Raw genomic sequence first — 20,100 nt, forward strand, 5'->3', positions numbered from 1 at the left:
GACCTGCCGGACCACCACACGTGAGCACGTGACCATGCACGTGACGACGTTGCGCACTCGTTCAGTTTTTGAGCCAATCAGCGCGCGACCCGTTTTGCAAGAAAAGCAATATGGCTGCTCCCGTCAGCACGTGGGTTGACTATGTCTGTCCTTTCGCTCAGATTGCCACAGATTCAACAGATTGCCTACGTTCGGAAATGGTTGACGACGTACCGATACGAAAATTATTCGTCGGCAATTTGGCTGAAAGGGTTTGTATCTTGGCTTTGTTTCTCTCAATTTTTATGCCATAAGTGTTTTGCGGCGGCATAAACAACATTTTAATAACGCACCGATATAATTCTATTTGTTTGACCATCTGTTTGTGTGTTTGTTTGTTTGTTTGTTTGTTTGTCTGACAAATTTTATTCCAGACAACTTTCAAGGACGTACGCAATTGCTTTTCTAAGTATGGAAACGTTGAGAGTTGCTACTTGCATAGAAATCGTAGAAATCAGGAGGAAATGCCTGAGTATAAAAAAAGTAACTATGCGTTTGTCACGTTTACTAAAGTGGAGGATGCAGCGAAGTAAGTTTCAAGGAGGCTACGCTAGCAAATTACTGAAGAACAATGATTGTTTGTAACTAATTGTTTGTAGAGCGATGCTAGCCGGAAGGCTGGTGTGGAGTACCGCGAGGAAGGGGAGGACCCGAATAATCGAAGGAATAAATTTGCACGACAGATGGTTAAAGGTGAAGGCCACAGATCCTTGGCATCAACCTGACTATACAGAGCAGAGATTGTATACGATGGGAAAAGACTCGAACAAAACTTGCGAAAGAAAGCTCAACCTGGAACAATACTTTCACAAGTATCTGCAAAATGACACCGAAAATGTATCCATCCATATGCTGAATGACGATTGCTTGAGACATATCTTCCTGTTTTTGCCAATTAAAGAGAGAGTCCGCATAGAGATAGGCAAGTATCTTAGTCAAACGCATGGTGTGTGTTGAAGATTTTATACATATCGCGTACATTGTTTGCTTTCACCAAGAGACGGATCTTGTACATTATCCCCCTTCTATATTTACAGTTTGCAAGCGCTGGAGAGATTTAAGCCAAGATTTATGGCGTACGATGACGTTCAATCTTTCATCATCATCATCTACATGGAATTTCATATACGAATCCGATCCAGATGGCTTCCATGCATTTTATAAAATATTGCTTAAATATGGCAGATTCTTAACGCGAATAAAGGTAGATCGTATGTGGGGGTGTTTAAGACCAAGCGCGTTGACTGTTATCGGGAAACTTTGCCCTAATCTTACGAGTATCGACATTACCTCAGTGACAGTTTCCACGCCAGGTATACGTGCATTAGCAAATAATTGTAGACACATAACCAAGTTAAATTTAGGACCATCTACTAAATGTTGTGAGACCGAGTTAAAGTGTCTCTTTAAGCTAAATCAAAACTTGGAATATCTTGCGATAAATGGATCTTGCGATAGCATTTTTGACGAATGCTTATTATGCTTGCCAGAGCAAACTATGCATACAATTATATTAAACGATTGCTCTTTTTCGGACACTCACCTTTCAATGGTAAATAAATTGTTGTTCACTTTTCACTTTTCGATCGGTGATACATTTATATTCGTTATGTCGCGTACAGGTACTAAAGAAGCTCGAAAATTTGAAACATCTCGCGATAAACCGATGTAAGAATTGCTGTGCACACACATTGAAAGTTATCGGTCAGCATTGTAAAAGTTTAAGAACATTGGAGCTCGATAAAAGCTACGTAGAAACAGCGGATATGTTGAATTTAATTCACCTTGTTAATCTGCAAGTTTTGAAAATCACGCACAATCCTAATGTATCGGACGATTTCCTTACCGATTTAGTACAACATTGTCAGCAGCTTACCAACGTAGACATTACAGGTAATGTACAATTATGTATATACATACATATATATATATATATATATATATATATATATGCCACTTTTTTAATCCTATTTTAAAATTATCCTTCGATATCCAACAGGTTGTTCCAACGTGAGCGATGTCGGATTAACGGCTATTGCTACGTTAGTAAGACTAGAAAAATTAAACATCAGCGATATGAAACAAATTACTGACGATGGCTTGAAAAACATATGTAACTTAAAAGTATTTAAGTGCCGATACTGTCTATTTAGCGATCGGGGCATGACAACGCTCATCCGATCCTCACCCGAATTACAATTGTTAGATCTCTCCGGATGTAGGAATATTAATAACTCCACTATTGAGGTTGCTAAAGACGTTTGTAGCAGTCGAACTAATAACGTGATGTTGAAGATGATCGTTATGGGAACAGCAATTCTCACTAAGAAAGGGAGACTGCCTCGGCATATAGTTAACGATTTGCTTGACGATTTGTCTGGTAGCGTGTCTAATCTGTGTCTCGTGGACAGGGGGATTTTTTCAAGTTTCTTGGATGATGAAGTATAGGTGCCTTGGATAAGAACGATGAAGATTCAAGTTATGCATATATTTTCGAAGGTTGAAATTATAGAATATACAAATTATACTGATTATAGACTATATATGTAGACAGAAGATGATAGTACTATAGAGAACCTGATGAATTAGATCATTGGTCCGATTATTAACACTATATCACAATTTTCTACGGTCCTAACCGATTTTTTTCTACCATTAGTCTTACCGTCATTAAGTTCTAAGATTTCGTATGTATTGTTACATGCTGTCTCCTATTACATTACCATTGACTTTAGAGATACTTATTCCCATGAATATAATGCTACAATCAATTACATGAATGCACACGCCCGCACAACCGCATGTACACATGTATATATTTATTTTATCAAGTATTATGCGATAATAAAGTGCAATAAAATAAAGCAAACGTAAATTCTTCTTCATCTACCATAAATTCGTACCAGTCTGATCATACATACCTGCTTTATCCGTTCTATAAGAGAAGTCTGTTTTATCGTTCCATTTTCTCCACTCTTTCATGATATTATTATCCGCGCTTAGGTAATTGTTCCAAGCCGCGCGGAGTTTTACATTAAAAAACAAACGTAAAATGAATTTTATTGAAATAGTCTTGTTACTCTTTCTAATAATATCTCTTTTTTTTAATAATTTTCACGAATTTATTTACTTATTTATGCACGACAGTGCATACCTTTAATAATTTAATGATAAGAAATAAAGGTTATATAAAATTAAACTAAAGATATTGATTATAAATTCTATATTATAATCATAAATCCACACTGTATTGTAATAAAATAGAATCAGGTAGTACAAAGACTTAGAAGCTGTATAATTATTGATTAACATAAGATTTTAGACATAAACATACCATTTTAAATATGAACATACCATACATAAAGATTGATTACTGATAAATAATAATACATACAAATACACAACAAGTAAAACACCTAAGACGTAATACGTAATTAATATTAAAAAATATATTGACATATAGTATCAGCGTTCACCGCTACGTCGCGCATGAGGTAGAACCATAACTCGTATTTAAAATACAACCACGTAGTCTATATAAGAGGTACGAAACGAGTTCAAAGCGATGATTTAATCCACTTGCCGTTCGGATTCGGCGTTAAATTGTAGGTCCCCCCTACAGAGTCCCACGGGCTAGTCTCATGTGCTGGAGAGGCGGTATAACCTGTAAGGCACATGAGGCGTTATAGGGCAGTAGGGCGTAGAGCGTAGGTCCGACTCGGACAATGCGCCATTGAAATAAACTAAATGAAAATTATTTATATATTTAATAAAATTTTAATATGGCAGAGGCGCGCGGGCAACAAGAACCGCGCATGGTTATGATCATCTATATACCCGGTGCTGGGTGGGCGAGAGCGACCACCTTAAACCGCTGGGTGAGTATTGCGACCCGGCTCACATCGCGAAACATGAAAAGAAAATGCATCCGGGGGACTACATAAAAGCTATAAGTGCTCCGTCTGTAATTATATCGGCAAAACAGCCGTGCCGTTAAGAAATGTTAAAGCTCATTATGAGCGAGAGCACAGCGTTCCCCGAGTGCAGAAGCCGGGGTCGCAATACTGCCGGCGCGGGCACACTCAGTGCGCGAACGGTGGGGCTCATCTCAATAGCAAGTGCGGGCTACACGAGCATCTTTGGCGACGACGTCATCCTCGTCGCGGTCGTCTTCCGGAGGACTGTCGCAACGCCGCGCGTGCGACTCGCGGCCACCCGAGGCGCACACCACGGCCACTGCATCAACATCCGCAGCATCGCGAGCACTAGCACCATCATCGAGATCGCCATCTGCAAGCACATCATCCGCAGGGACATGTGAGTCCCCCGCATATACGGCCGTCATCGCCGCAGCATCACCGGCGGCACGTCGACCATCTTCGTCGCCGGTGACAGCTGCGGCATGCGGTCCGGGTCACACGAGGTAGGACGGCCTGGACGGCCGGCACGGCCGCAGTCACTGCTACCAGCTACCAGCTGCAGCGGCGGGAGCGCCGTGCCACGGGCGACAACTTAAGTCGACTTTCACCGAAACTGACTTATTGGCATGAAAATGAATGTAAAAAATATATAATTAACAGAAGTATTGAGTAAATCTCCAATTTTCGTTATCAAAGTATATGAGGGCTATGAATTAATACTATATCGAACTTTCTCACGCTCATTTAATTTTCAAAAATTTAACACTTAATTTTCAACATCTTAAATCATCTTCTGACTGCTTAACATTGAGTTTAATTACATACTAAAGTTAATTTATACAGAGATATTACTGTTCGATTGCTTAGAATCAAGATTTTCATTCTTTTTTGTGACACAGCAATTAATACCATTATTTTGAAATATCGGCGATAAATATACTTGGCAAAAATACTTGATAAAAATACGAGACACGATTTCACATTTAGAGAGATGTTGATTATCGGAGAACACACAGTGCTCAGATTTCGCAAATTATAACTTCAATAAATATATTACATGTCAATATTACGTTACATATCGTAGTCAGACGCCGCACACTCACACATACATAGGTTTGCAAAAATTTATAAATGGCAGATATGTCAACTTTTCAATTTAAGTTAAAGATTAATTCATTTAAGATGCACACGCCTTTAAAATATATCTTTTACCAGTGAGACGAGCGTAACTTATAGCTTATCCGCATTATGCCGATACGCTATTATGAAAAATATATTAGGAAATGTACTTAAGTTAAAACATATGTTAATTGTAGAATGAGTTAGAAAGTCTTCGTATTTTGAAACACGGAGCGATCACGTATGCGTATGACGTTTACACCTTCGGGTAGGTGCGTACATGTACACGCAGGCAGGTAAAAAGAGTATCGATGTAGACGGTATTATAAGATATTTTTTAGTATCTCCATCGGCACCCGCATCGTTTGATCGTCGACGAGAACGATATCGAACTTTTCCATAAATGAGTCTAAGCTCGCCTCCACCTGGAAAAGAAACGAGATCAGTCACTATATCTCGCGAATCCGCAGCCCACTAATCGAGATACTTACGTGATCGTACAGGAATCCAATTTTCAGGACTGCCTTAGTGTCTTTTAGTCCCTCCACCATGTTGGCGTCGCCGATCGTGTCGCCCATTAACAACACATTGTGTCTCTTTTGAAGTAACTTGAGATAATGTTCTGCCAGTGCACACTCATTCTTGTTGTACACGTGTATGAGCACGTCGTTCTTAAATCCATCCAATTGATTGCCATTATACTTGAGAAAGTTGGAGATTATTTTTACATTGTCGAAGAGAGCATTGTGGTACCTCAGCACAGCCTCCACTATATCACCCAAACCGGCGCTAAACACTACAATCGGCACTCTCGCATTGTACAGTTTCTGAAAAAGCTCTTCCGTACCATCGCGCAATATATTTTCGAACGCTTGGGCCACTTCCTCCAATTCGTGAGGATCAAACTCAATGCCTTTCAACAGATCTTGCGCAGCTGTCATCCAGTCGCGCATAGCGTCTGCCTTCTTGTTCACAGGCATATCCGGATCTATTTCCATTGGTCTGTACTTATTGTACAGATGCTTAGCTTCGTCTAAATACTGCTGCGGCAATTGCTTGCATTTTCGGAACATACCTGAAATTAAATTTCAATGTTAAGTTACCGCAGAGCTGAACAGAAACCGACGAATCACAAATTTGAACAATTATAAATCTCAATTATGATAGACAACTTGTGAACTTGCAAGGGAAATCAGCAAGCTTGTGAGAAAGAGCTTATAATAAAAATAAAAACTACATTTTTTTTACACAATAAATTATTATTTACTTACCAAAGCTGCTAAGTACATCCCTGCCGTCTATGTGTTGCTTTGTAACGGTCAAGTCGAAATCCGTGACTATCTGCACACAGGTAATCGTAGATTAACCTAATGCTGAATTAAAAGGTGATCGCAAAGGCGTAAATATAAGAGCGCATACCTGCAGATTATTCGCGCCGCCTTGCTGTATCGCATTTATCGTCTTCAGGAGCGCGACTTCGTCCCTGATGTAAACATGTCTCGACCTCAAAGCGGGAAACTGCAAACGGAGAATATGTTTCGTGATGCCGAAAGGAGAACGCGTCATTGAACGAGGGACGGTCGGACGTTTTACTCACTTCGTCGATCGTAAATTCGTTGCTCATCTTCGTCGGTGATGCGGAATCGCGCGGAGGCTCCAGAAGTTCGAAGTCGACCTTTCAAGTCTCAAGTCTCAAGTCTCAAATCGTTCACCGTCCCTCGTCTCGTGCCAACGTGCGTCGCACGTTGCACGTTGTCACCACGAGCAACCACCACCACGAGCCACGAGCCTGCTAACCAACAACAAGGGAGTGCGCATGCCAAAAGTGCGCTGCTTTTGCTCGTTATACCGGGTGTCCCGTAACACATGTTCGCCTCTCCCTGGCACGAAAGTCGAGTCACGTAATTTCGCTTGATGTGAATTTTTTCTTCAATAATATTGTCATCTTTCTTCAATAAAACTGTTATCTTTAAAAGATTTCCAGTTAGGAAGATCTATGCGATTTTAAAATAAGATTCAAGAGACCGTAACGTGGATATATATATCCACGTTATATATATATATATATAACCACACGTTTATAAATTGATATAAATGTTAGAAGTAATTAACAATGTGTCAAATACATAAAAACGAATAACAATGAAACATATATGCTAAATTAATTTATTCGATAAATATATTACATGCAGCATATGTCTACATTTTTTTTGTTACAATTTTTTGATATATATATTTTGTATATATAATATAGTTATAATGAAATCGATTATAATTTAATTTTTGTATGTAAAAAAAGAAAGAGATATTTTCAGATATATATGCTTTATACATGACACTTATTATATGGCAGCAAAAGGCATATAATTTCCTTTGATACATATATGTTGTAAGCATTAAATCTAATAATATTGTCAATAATGTAATATTAACAATATTATTTTATTGAAATCATTGTGTTAATTAATAATAATAATATAAAAAAATACCATTACAAATCGTCAAAAATATGAATTTTAATAAGTACGTTAATAATTCGTAAAAATAAGTACGTCGTTAATTATTTCTAATCTTTATTTTTTTTTTATTTCTCTTCATTTACTCCGAATAACAATATTATTTTATTTATCTTATTCTCAATCTTTTTCACCGACTTTTCATCTAATATACGTTTATGAACAAGCAACTGCAAGAAATAATCCTTTTCGTCATAAAACGGTTCAATTAAGAGTACGAGATCTTTTATAGAAGATTTATACAGATGTTTAACCATGTTCAACCAGGCTTCCTCCAGGTTTCTTAACAAGTTAGGTAATGACAACTGTAAATTTAATAACCGTGTTGCTTTTGGATTACTTATACTATAAGCTGGATCGTACAATAGAATTGTTAATTTGTTATCATTTTTCAGAGCGTCTAAAAACTTGTCAGAATCTGATTTCAGTGTTTTTGATACTACACCTAAAACTATTATACACAATATGGTTAGAAAAAACATATTACTGCATTAATTATCCACAATGCAACAACGAATTTTAATACCTATTTTAAGACTTGAAATTGTGCGCATCAAAATGTTATTTATGCGATGTGACAAATTGTATTCCAAATATGGCAATAGGTATGCATATTTGGAAATTAAATCAATAATTTTAGGTCGTTTATCAGTTATTAGTTCTGAAAGTAAAACTTCCCGGTATGGATTGAAAACACAAACTAAGCATTCCACTATTACGCCGTGTAAATTCAATTCATTGTAAAACACAGCTATCTTTGTTTTCATAATCGTCATTATTGATAGCCAATTGTAGGTAAGCTCTAAATTTATCTGTTTCTCTCTTTTACGTTTCCATTCTACCATTTGCTTGCAACGGATCGTTATTTTATAAATTATATCATTTATATTGATAGAGACTCCATTTACATGTATTTCCTCTAGAAAATTAGATTGATTCGAATTACCGTCTGCAGATCGATTCAATTTTGTCTCAGCCATTTCCTTGACCAGGTCAATGACTGTTTCTATTAACTTTTCTATAAAAAAAAATTTAACACATTAATCGGATTGCGCTCTGCAAAACTGATTCTCTTACGATATATTTCAATAAATTAGTATACCATTAGATTCGGTAAATTCAAACTCAAGTATAACGAGTATAGAGCGTCCAAGAGATTCATTTTTCTTCAAGTGCCCTGATGCACACCTCAACCAACTTGGTGCACAATTGTTTCGGATCGTGTGCACTGCTACTTTTAAGAATCTCAGAACACTCAATTGTAGCAACTCGTGTTTGGATTCCAAATGACTTAGGATAGATGATACAAAACTTAGGTCATTGCCTATTATGAGAATCATTGTTTCATCCTTGCTGCATACATTATTAATAATACAAATCACTATTTCCTGAAAAAAAAATGTTAACGGATTAACGTTAAAATAATTTCATTAAACTACTTTAGAAATAACAATGGAATATTTGCAATAAAGATGAATGTAGCATACAACAACATCTGGTTTACTGTTCACAGCATTCAACATTTCTTGCAATATATTTGGATGATTTACAAAATAATTTGCCATAATGGTGTTTTCGCTCATGGTCAATACATGTTTATATCTTCGCATCATTACTTCCGGCTTATCATTTATCTGAAATGAGTTGCACTCAAGCTTTATAGTTAGTACCATAAATTTAATAAAAAATAACCCAACAGCATCAATAAAAATATATTTTTTGCTGCACTTCTAATTTTATATTTATTTACATTATCCTAATTATTAAACATATTCATTTTTCATTGGCGTTATCTACATTATTTTTCTAATACTGTTTTATCAGTAATATGTCCCGAAAGAATATTTTAGCTCTGATCAAAATAACTTATATCTATTGTATTCGCAGTAAACAAAAAACTTCCGAAAAAAGAAGAGTATTGCACAAAGAATATTCTTCCGAAATGCTACATTATTATCCATTAATGATACCAAAAATTATAGATTGCAAATTTCAATAAAACTTATTGATAAAATTAAAAATATTAAACAATTCCGAGCAAAGTCGTTGTTTAGGATATACTACCCTTGGCTCCTAAATATATATACACAATAGCAATTGCAAATGGTATTTGTACAAATGATTACCATATCAGGAAGTTTGGATATTAAGGTTTTCACGTATTTTTTCGCTGTAGCGATTTCTACGACCACCACTTCGTCATCAATGTTATCAGACATCTGGTCTATATATTGTGCGAAAAAATTTGATGCTTTCTCTCTTGTGTAAATTTCTTCTATATTACTATTTCTATCCTACAGATTTTTCACATAAATTGTCACCAGCTTTTTAATTCTGCATTATATCGTTATTTGTTTCCCCTTGAGACTTCTCTGAAAAAAATTTCGATTCAAATTTTTTCTATATTATTAGTATAAAAATTTCTGCCCAAATCTTATTGTTGAACAGGAAAATTAACAATTTGACAATCGTATTCGATTAACAGAGATTCGCGGCAGAGATTCTAAATTATTTTGCAGTTTTGTCTCTTAAACGTACTCGTGGTAGGTATTCTTGCCATTAATATATTTTTGGACAAATACTTATTCATCATATTCGCGTTCGGGTTCGCGTGCGATTAATCTTGTTGCTGAAGAGTAAAAATTTTTAATTCATTTGTAATCCATTCGTGGCAAAGATTCTAAATCATTTTGCAATTTTATCTCTTAAACGTATTCATGGTATTCTATTCCTATTTTTTTTTAGATTTAGATATTTAAATCATCTAAAATTTGAGCGTTTGTGTAATTACAACGTACTACGTTAATCTAATTATCATGGAATCGAACTTTTCTTGCTGCTACAATCACGGGACTCTCTGCCTGAATCTTCATGCTAAGTAGTTGAAATTGATAATTTTTCTGGCGAAGAGTCGAACGGTGGACGTGCGAAAATCATCTCACAAGCGCGATCGAGAGACTCTATAGTAAAGATTTCGATCTGTTACGACTTTGTTTCTCACCTGATATACAGATATCGTGTTTGAGGTCGTCCCTTAGTCTGTAACTTACCGAAATCGACTAGTTACTAATTGCTTTCTGTAACATCGAAGTTGAGAGTTCCCAAAATATTGCCGTTATGACATTCAAGGATATATCCGTGGCAGTAAATAATAAACACACGTTGCTCGGAACTAGAACTCGCGATATTTAAGACTTCGACCAAGCTCCGATTAATTTAATCGTTGATTAGTCCATTGGAAATGACCAATCGCTCATGAAACAGATTGACAAATGACTAATCAACGCCGCGATTAAGTTAATCGGAGCTTGGTCGAAGTGGCCCTTAAAGTACGGGTTATAATTTACGAGGCAGTCCAATTTTAACATCGAAAGTATGTTTTTTCGACATCCAACTTATTAAAAAAATATATATTATTCAACACGTGCATGGAATGTGCCCCATATTACGCACGCTACGCGTGCGTGATAGACCACTTTCCAGGCACTTGCAACATAAAATAGGGAGTGTAAGCCGTGTGTAAAGATGAAAATTCCCGGGTGCAGTTACCGCACTCGCCTTCGGCTCGTGCGTAAACTCCGCACCCGGGAATTTTCATCTTACCTCACTTGTTACACAAATAACTATTACGTTGTACGCCGGTTTTTATTGCATTCTCTTTACTTGAAAAGAAAGTTTTAAAAGCGACCTTGAGACCAAACTCCGACAAACTCCTTAATTGTCGATTAAGTTGGTAATCTAATTTAATTTATATTTTATCGGCATAGATTAATTAATCGTCATACATATATATGATTGACCCCCAGGCCGATCCTGACATTCTGAGAATTCGCCCTTAAATGCGCATCGCAGGGCATCCAACGTAGGCTGCGGTCCACTTGACGTTATATACAAATAATTGCTTTGAAGCGTTCTTCTTCTTCTTTCTTCATTGAAAGAAAGAAGACGAGGAATATGCTTCGAAGCATTTGTACCGTCAAGTGGACCACAGCCGTAATTCCCTAACGCTCAACGGACGGAAACCTGTTTACGACGTATGCGCATTCGTTTTGAAAACTTCTCTCGCGTCCCGTAGGCGCCAAAACGGGAGGGGAAAAAACAAGATGCATTTCATCGCGCATGATATTGCGTAACGATATCGTAATCATGAATATAAAACTCGAACCTTTTATTCTCTCCGCGAGTCGCATGAAGTTAGCTTAAGAAATTAGACGCGCGCTCGTGGCGGCCGGCAGCCGCGTGGCGCACGCGCGTCTAATTTCTCGCGGAATGACGTCAGCGGCAAAGTCGCCCCGTTCGGCGAGGGGCGAGGAGGGCGTATCGGACGATCGTCGGCGATGGCGATGGCGGCCGAGGGTGGCCGAGGAACGACAGATGGACGGACGGCATGACGGCTGGAGGGGGCGACGAGGGGGGGGGGGTACCGCGGAGTCGTACACGTGTGCGCGGGCGCGCGCAAGTGTGTGTGAGACTCCTTTGGCGCGGTCGTGGCGGTGCGGTTGCTGGTGTGCGGTGCTGCTGGGTGCTGCTGCTGTGCTGCTGCTGTTGGTGGTGCGGAGGTGCGGACCGTGAAGCGGCCGGAGTGAATCTGGCCGGAGTGTGTCAGTCGGTTGGTGAATCCTGTCGGCGTTGCTCGGCGCACATTGCACGTTGCGAGTGTATGATACTGCGGCGGCGGCGGCGAGCCGATAGCGAGCCGATAGCGCAAGCCGTGAGTCAGAGATCGGTAGCCGACGAGGTGAAGAGGGTGCGGTGCCGTCTGCAGCGGGCTCCTCCGCTGCTCCATCTCGTCGTCGTCGGTGTCGGCGAGTGTCTGCTGATCGCACGCTACTGGTCCATGTGCTCTGCTGACTAAAATGCTCATCAAGGAATTGTAAGTGCGGCGCGGGGGACGGTTACGGGGGAGGCGGAGGAGGAGCGAAGAACGGTGACGGTGACGGTGACGGTGATGGTTACGGGGACCGCACCGGAGCAAGGGGCCTGTCGGGTGCGCGCCGCGCCGAGCGGATTACCGAAATTCGCTCCTGGCCACGACCAACGCCGTGGGCCATCAGCGCAAGCGAAATTCAAAAACCGATCGGCACGGGGCACGATGACTGCTGATCTTTAACGGCGGCTGGTGAAGGAGGTGGTGGAGGAGGGAGAGGGTTGGAGAAAGAGAGACGGGGAACGAGAGGGATGGTGGCCCTCTCATCCCTTACCGCATGATTCCAGAGGTCTGCTCGCGCTGGTTGCACTTTCTGCACTTCTCTCTCCCTCTCTCTCTCTCGTTCTCTCTCTCGCTCTCGCTCTCTCCTTAACGAAGCTTAAAAATATACGACGGTTCCTGGCCAGTAGCGGGAAGTAGTGCGAGAAAAGTGCAGCTTCCCGAGAATCTCGGCTGACTTTAGGCTTCCCCGGCATCGACCGTCCGCGTACGATGCGGATCGACACATGCGTTCAGTTTTTAAATCCCTCGCGAACTTATCGATCAGCGCCGATTTCTGATGTAATTACATGAGATCGGCCGGGCGATACGTGCACCTCGCGGCGGCGATGACGCGTGCCCTCCTGTGACTCAAGGACACGGTTGCGTTATCCGTGTGTAATTTCCTTCGCCTCCTTCTTGCCTCCCGATATGTAACGTAACGCTGACATAATCCGTTATTTGTCTGTTACAGCCGTGTCACTCTGCCCCTCACAGTGGAAGAGGTACGTGCCTGATCTTTCCCAGGAGTTCCATTCCTCGTAATGACCCCCCGGTTTGATACCTGTCTGGATACCTGTCAGATTGCATAAAAAGACAGTTGATACTAATCTCTTAGCACTGCCGTGCAATCAAGAAAATTCGCCAATCATCTAATTATCCTCCGCATGGCACATGTGCCATGCCTCTCTGAGTACTTATGTGGAGTTATCTTGCATAAACAATGTTGCATTTGTGATTAGAAATCTTTTTTTGTCGCACAGACACATAAGTTTCTTTGTTATCTGTTGTTTAGACTATGTTTCTATTTTTCTATTCTCATTATCTATTTGTCTCAGGGAGGGATAATAAAGTGATGTCCAACAGAGATATCTTATAATTGTCGTTGCATGCGCGGTATCAATTCTAGAAATAGATATAGACTCTACAGTGGACTTTAAATCTTTTCTTGTTTGCGCCTTTTGAATGGATAAATTGTAATAATAAATAAACTCCAATAAAAAGAATTGATAAATGTTAGTGCTCAAAAAACAAGTCAAAGTACACGTATAAATCATGCCTGCAAGGCTCGTGGAGTGAAATTATGTAACGGGCTTAACCTACCTCGGAAAATATTGAGAATTTATACACTAATTTTTTTCTTCTCTCTTTCTCTCTCTTAACAGTACCAAGTAGCTCAACTGTATTCTGTAGCAGAGGCTAGTAAAAATAATACAGGCGGCGGAGAAGGCATTGAAGTATTGAAGAATGAGCCGTTTACGGATTATCCGTTACTCGGTGGAAAGTATTCATCAGGCCAATATACATATAAGATTTATCACTTAGCTAGTAAAGTGCCTGCTTTTATTCGCATTTTACTGCCAAAGAACTCGTTGGAGATCCACGAAGAGGCTTGGAACGCTTATCCCTATTGTAAGACAGTCATAACTGTAAGTGTTGCGCGTATATTCACGTATAAATATATGAAATATTACGTTTAAATATATCCACATAAATGTTACTTTGATCTTTCCGCAGAATCCAGGGTATATGAAGGACAATTTCGTGATCATGATAGAATCCTTTCATATCGGCGATGTCGGCAATCAGCATAACGTAAGTGCTATGAGATTCGACGAGTAGGTTTCATTCGTTTACGTGTGTTTTCTTCTCACGAACTCAGGTGCACGAATTGCCGCCCGATAAGCTTAAAATCAGAGAGGTAGTGCATATAGATATTGCCAATGATCCGGTCGCCAGTGCCGATTACAAGGAGGACGAGGATCCGTCTAAATTCAAGTCCCAGAAGACGGGACGGGGCCCACTCGTCGGGAAAGACTGGAAGCATAATGTTCAACCTGTGATGACGTGCTACAAGCTAGTCACCTGTGAATTCAAATGGTTCGGTCTGCAGACTCGCGTCGAAGGATTCATTCAGAAGGCGGAACGCCGCCTGTTCACCAATTTCCATAGACAAGTGTTCTGCTGGATAGATCGTTGGTACGGTTTAACTATGGAGGATATTAGAGCAATTGAAGACAATACGAAAGAAGAATTAGACAGGGTAAGCGATTGCGCTCTCTTCAACTCTCCCGTTTCAAATTTATTCGATTTTTTGCTTTGTGAGAGATTTTTCTTCCGTTTGTTGAAAGTCAAAATTTTCGATCTCTTGAAACGTTCTTTATATGTTCAATTGCAGCAAAGACATCAAGGTGAAGTACGGGGTATGCGAGCTGACGATTGAGGCTTCGATAGCTTCTATTATGAACGGTTAAATCAATTTCCTTATACATGTACACACAAATACAGACGCATACCTACAGATGTACACCCTGTTACGCTCTGTCATAGACGATTCCACAGGATTCGGACGATTTCTGGAATTTACGTGTCTATAGATTCAGTGTCTATTACAAATTACTTACTATTTTAATTTATTTTACATTTACAAGCGTTTTAGATAAATGTATCTACAGTCAAAGATTATTATAATGTAGTTATTATTATAAAAAAAAAAAGAGACAAACGAAAGGAATCAGAATTATCTGGTTCTCTTGTTTAATGCATAATTATGAAAAGAATCTGGTTTCGTGAAAACCATCATAGATAAAAAAAAAAATTATGATTACTTAACAGCAGTTCGTAGTTCGATAATAATAGATATTGGAGTTCAATTAACGAACAAAATGCTTGCTGCGAAGAGTACATAAAGAAAAAAAAAAACAAAGGAAAATATGTGATTTAACATCGCGAGTTTGATCGTAGTTAAATAGTTAAAAATTCCACAGTTTAATATATTAATGTACAATTGAAAATCTAAATGTTGCATATTAACGATCTGTATTTCGAACTATTATTTCGACCGAAAGTGTAATGTATTAGATCGTGTATTTTCGAAAGAAGAAAAAGCAGAGTAGTATTTTCTCAATTCTACGAAAGTGTATATGTGATCAGGAAGCTCGATTCGAAAAAACTTTATAAGAATCTTCAATGTGTATCTATAGTTATTTCGTGGAATTCTTGATGATTCCGCGAGGCAAGGTACTACGGTAGATTTCAACCTACAATGTTCCTCTATTCTTTCGTTCCGTTCGTTATCGACGAGCGCGAGACGTGTATATGTATCTATATCCCCTAAAAAGTTAGGACCAAACTGATGGATTTTTTAATTATACTGCGATGCTAACAGTAACGTATTAACATACTACTCTAAATTGTTTACTCACGACGGGAGGGGAGAGGTGATGTATTCTATGTAAAGTGCTCACACTGATATACATATACACACATATGTAGAGAAACAGAGTTTAGGCTATTTCAATATTGGTGACAGCGGGTGAATGACGAAAGGGTGCGTTGTTGTATATATATATAAAAAAAAGAAAAAGAGGTATACACAATGAAATTCAAATTATATATATATAATGTTTCTTTGCATTCCAATGGATCTCTGAGTACAACCGACGAAGTATTCTGGAACGCTGCTCGTAACTCATTACAGACTGTTAAATTATCCTCAAATTTTAAGTCTTTCAAATTTTAAGTCTATTATACGGTGATGAGAAAAAATATGACGATAAGAGAAGATAATTAGAGACAAGATATCTTAAAGTTTGTTTTGAAAATAATTATATTTATTTTCGCTAAATCGAATCCTCAAATGAGAGTAAAGAGTCTTTTAATGGGTTGTACACTAACGTGTAATCGCAGCAGCGTTCTTACCTAGCGATAGGATCTCTAATTAAATATACGAGTGAAGATTGAAAAAACAATAATGGAGTATATAATTTAACTGTCATCTGCACAAAGTAAATGTATTCTCTGTATTTTCTCGTTGGAAGGCATGTAGTCTAAGGTAGCTTTTATCTTCGTATTCACGTACGAAGTATGTGGTAGCCACGACGGTGCACACAGTATTTGTACTCAATGTACCGGACATACATACGAGAAACAGAGAAAACTGGACATGTATTTATTCGCCATTTTATCGACGAGGGAAAACCGATCGAAATAAGGCACATCTGTGTCGTTCAAACAAGCTCGTAACTTTAATGGAATCCGCCTTTGTTCCACGACTGCGACTCATTCGTTTTGTTAAGACATGAGAGTTTCTCACACACGTACGCGAGTTTACATTACACCTGTTATCCTACGATAATAGTTACTTAAATAGATAGGCTCTAGCTGTTCCTAGACATGCGACAAGCAGGGTAGAGAAGAGTCGTGGATATATAGAGAGAAAAAAAAGGAGAGGAAGAAAAAATTCCGTATCGCTGCCAAAGGGCTAACAGTGAAATACCAGATGAGTATGTGTATGTGTATATATGTATATATGCACGTGTATAATGCGTTTCCTTTTCTTGCATACATACGTATATACGTACGTGTATGTGCATGTGTGTGCGCGTATGTGCGTATGTCTCGATCCAGTCAAGTATTTAGTCAAGAGTTAATAAAATTAGAAGGCATAGCATATGAAATTTATTTCGACTTTTCTCTTAATATAAAAATATAATTAATTAATATAGAGAATATATATATATATATATACAAAATCTAATACGATATGCAATACGTACAAAATATATTTTGCTCTCTCTTTGGATATAAAAGAAAGATACTGGAGGATTTTATCTTACGTGCGTGAGTCGTGCGATCTCAATTGAGGCCGTACTCTTTGACGAGATTCGCGGCGATCACGAGTCTCTGGATCTCCGACGTGCCTTCGTAGATCTCCGTGATACGCGCGTCCCTGTAATGACGTTCCGCCGGCATATCCGACACGTATCCCATCCCTCCCAGAATCTGTATGCATTGATGGGCGCAGAACGTGGCGGTTTCCGATGCCGACAGTTTGGCCATGGCGGCTTCCTAGCGAATAAGAAATTATCTTGATTAGTAGATGGAAAAACCAACGGGAGAGTCAGATCGCCAGATGTGTGAAAAATTTACTTGCATATGATATCCGCTTCGGACTTTCTCAGTTCGCGACTGAGGAAAATGCAAAACGGACGGACACAAGTTTGACAAAACAATCGTACATCGATATAAATTTTGACATCTGCAATCTGGCTCTTATTATAATTAGGCCTTCTATTTGAAGACCTCAAAAAGGTCTGTTCATTCTCTGTAAAAGTTACCCCACCTTTTTTCTCATTTAAATTTTCGATTATTTTAGTACTGATCTGTTGATAATTAAACTGTTGATAATTAATGCTTAAGCTATCGTGACTACTTGAAGATTTCTATGCCATTCACATGAAAGCGCGAAGTTTACTTTATCTGATAAGATATTATACAAACTGTAATCAATAGAAAAATATATATGGGCTAAGATAAGGAACGTCATATTCAGAGTAAATATTCCAGTAGAATGAAACAATATTTATATATCTAAATATTTATAACGCACCTTCGTGTACGATTTACCGCTATCCTTAAGCTGAGCCGCTCGCCACGTCAGCAGTCTTGAACTTTCCAGTTTCAGAGCCATGTCAGCGATTTTTTGTTGAATTGCCTGCAGCTTGACGATCGGCTGACCGAAGGCTTGGCGTTTGGCTGCGTAATCCATCGCGCAATCCAGAGATGCTTGAGCTATGCCCAACGCCTGACTGGCGATTCCTATTCTGCCAGAATCTGAGAGATAAAATCGAATGTTACATCGAATAACTATTACCGGTTCGTTAAAATTCGCGTGATAACGATCGTGTGTACCTAGAGTCATCATCGCGATTTTAAAGCCCATTCCTGGTTTGCCTAGGGTGTTATTTTGCGACACTTGACAGTCCTCGAAGATCAAGGAGCAAGTGCTGCTGCCTCGTATACCCAATTTATCCTCCTTCTTGCCCAGGCTCAGACCCGCCGTCGGTTTGTCCACTACAATAGCGCTTATACCTTTGTGCTTCTTGGACTTGTCGGTCGTCGCAAAGAGAACTATTCCACTGGCTTCATATCCGTTTGTTATCCACGACTTGGTGCCGTTAACCGTGTAAACGTTGCCGTCCGCTTTTGCAGTGGTGGACGCCGCACCGGCGTCAGATCCGTTACCCGGTTCACTGAGAGCGAAACAGCCGATCTTCTCGCCGCTTGTAAAAGGAATGACGTATTGTTCTTTCTGTTCGTCGGTCCCGAACGCGTTTATGGGGCCTAAGTAGAGGGAATTTTGCACGCTCATTATAACGCCGGCGCTCGCACAACCTCTGGAGATTTCCTCCGTGGCTATGGCATAGGCCAGGTAATCCAATCCCGTTCCACCCAGTGCTTCAGGAACGCATAAACCCATAAGACCCAACTCGCCCATCTTCTTGATCTGCTCCGTGGGAAAAAGATGCTTCTTGTCAATTTCTGCTGCGACAGGCTTCAATTCCTCCTCGGCGAAGTCTCTGCAATTACAAATTTTTAACGGCAATGATAAATTTTATTCAACTGTACAGTAATTAATTGTATCTGTATAAAATACACAAGTCTAATTTATCGCCTGTGTAATACCATAATACCTGCACGTTTTGTACAGCATCTGATACGTGTCTGGCAGCATAGAGAGCGAGGCAATGTGTCGGCTGACATTGTTGACAGTGCACGTAGCTCTCGGCACGTTGTTTGCTGCGAATCAATATAAACGTAATCAATACTAAATAGCAATCCACGTTCAATAATATTAGAATTGGACAATATTTTTTGACACCCACCAAGTAATCTCAAGCACTGCATTGCCATTGTTGTTTCTGTGCTGTCGTTGACGTTCGACTTATGGAACCGTCCCAAACTGTACTTTCGAACTTTGACCCGAGAGTACGATCAATCGCATACGGTACGATACATCCCACGCGTACATGTATCACGCTGAATTATGCATAATGCTATTAATAATTAGCAGTCTTACAATTATACAGTAGTCAGTTATATACTGTGCAGCTCTGTGTTTACGTGATGGACTAGTTGCAGTTGCAGATCGTAAGACTGTAGACCAGTCGTAGATTGCTATGGAATCTACCTATCACCGGCCGATAAAGTTGACGTATGTACAGAAACGAAAATTTGGAGGACAGTTCGAAGGCAATCATGTGTATATATCAATCGAGACGAAAGAATTCGAAATTACGAATAAGCGAACAATGCATATTAAAATTGTTGACAAACAAAGCCGAGAGATATAAAACAATAATGTACACGTTGAAGTATGTACATTTTGCTTCCTCATAGAGGAAGTTTTGTTTTCGTAAATTCGTATATAAAAAAATTTCGAGTTGTGAGAAAAGCGAGAATCGCGAGTTTGGAGTCGTCTGTAATTCCTCAGAAATCGCTCCTGTTACGCGGGAAGCATGATGAGCAAGGAAGTTGC

At 39.3% G+C, this 20,100-nt stretch overlaps 5 protein-coding genes across 6 annotated transcripts; 2 read left to right on the plus strand and 3 right to left on the minus strand.

Annotated features, from left to right (window-relative positions):
• The first annotated feature begins 18 nt into the window (after positions 1-18).
• LOC112458800 (F-box/LRR-repeat protein 7-like) lies at positions 19-2,938 on the plus strand. The gene is made up of 6 exons (XM_025022604.1): positions 19-251; positions 414-568; positions 639-961; positions 1,077-1,591; positions 1,662-1,932; positions 2,039-2,938. The coding sequence occupies exons 1-6, from the start codon at positions 111-113 to the stop codon at positions 2,485-2,487; spliced, it is 1,854 nt and encodes a 617-aa protein (XP_024878372.1). The 5' UTR covers positions 19-110; the 3' UTR covers positions 2,488-2,938.
• Positions 2,939-4,686: 1,748 nt separating this feature from the next.
• On the minus strand, positions 4,687-6,862 carry LOC112458799 (7-methylguanosine phosphate-specific 5'-nucleotidase-like). Its single transcript, XM_025022603.1, has 5 exons — positions 6,676-6,862; positions 6,498-6,596; positions 6,350-6,419; positions 5,570-6,153; positions 4,687-5,503 (listed from the first exon to the last, which is right to left on the minus strand). Exons 1-5 carry the CDS (start codon positions 6,700-6,702, stop codon positions 5,402-5,404), a joined length of 882 nt encoding a protein of 293 aa, XP_024878371.1. The 5' UTR covers positions 6,703-6,862; the 3' UTR covers positions 4,687-5,401.
• Positions 6,863-7,650: 788 nt separating this feature from the next.
• On the minus strand, positions 7,651-11,032 carry LOC112458801. Of its 2 annotated transcripts, XM_025022606.1 has the most exons (6): positions 10,596-11,032; positions 9,721-9,966; positions 9,082-9,228; positions 8,697-8,982; positions 8,121-8,612; positions 7,651-8,045 (listed from the first exon to the last, which is right to left on the minus strand). In XM_025022606.1, exons 2-6 carry the CDS (start codon positions 9,811-9,813, stop codon positions 7,663-7,665), a joined length of 1,401 nt encoding a protein of 466 aa, XP_024878374.1. In that variant the 5' UTR covers positions 9,814-9,966; positions 10,596-11,032; the 3' UTR covers positions 7,651-7,662. The 2 variants fall into 2 exon arrangements, with proteins under 2 accessions (XP_024878374.1, XP_024878373.1); XM_025022605.1 differs by having other exon boundaries at positions 9,721-11,032.
• Positions 11,033-12,107: 1,075 nt separating this feature from the next.
• Positions 12,108-16,158, plus strand: LOC112458798 (phosphatidylinositol transfer protein alpha isoform-like). The gene is made up of 6 exons (XM_025022602.1): positions 12,108-12,467; positions 13,255-13,285; positions 13,946-14,209; positions 14,298-14,375; positions 14,443-14,823; positions 14,959-16,158. Exons 1-6 carry the CDS (start codon positions 12,451-12,453, stop codon positions 15,001-15,003), a joined length of 816 nt encoding a protein of 271 aa, XP_024878370.1. The 5' UTR covers positions 12,108-12,450; the 3' UTR covers positions 15,004-16,158.
• A 1,162-nt stretch (positions 16,159-17,320) lies between these two features.
• LOC112458797 (short-chain specific acyl-CoA dehydrogenase, mitochondrial-like) lies at positions 17,321-19,702 on the minus strand. The gene is made up of 5 exons (XM_025022601.1): positions 19,448-19,702; positions 19,256-19,361; positions 18,474-19,141; positions 18,172-18,395; positions 17,321-17,630 (listed from the first exon to the last, which is right to left on the minus strand). The coding sequence occupies exons 1-5, from the start codon at positions 19,473-19,475 to the stop codon at positions 17,418-17,420; spliced, it is 1,239 nt and encodes a 412-aa protein (XP_024878369.1). The 5' UTR covers positions 19,476-19,702; the 3' UTR covers positions 17,321-17,417.
• Positions 19,703-20,100: the final 398 nt, after the last annotated feature.

Source organism: Temnothorax curvispinosus, unplaced genomic scaffold (assembly GCF_003070985.1).
Source record: "Temnothorax curvispinosus isolate PA1 unplaced genomic scaffold, ASM307098v1 QBEX01009190.1, whole genome shotgun sequence".
Taxonomy (NCBI): Eukaryota; Metazoa; Arthropoda; class Insecta; order Hymenoptera; family Formicidae; genus Temnothorax; species Temnothorax curvispinosus.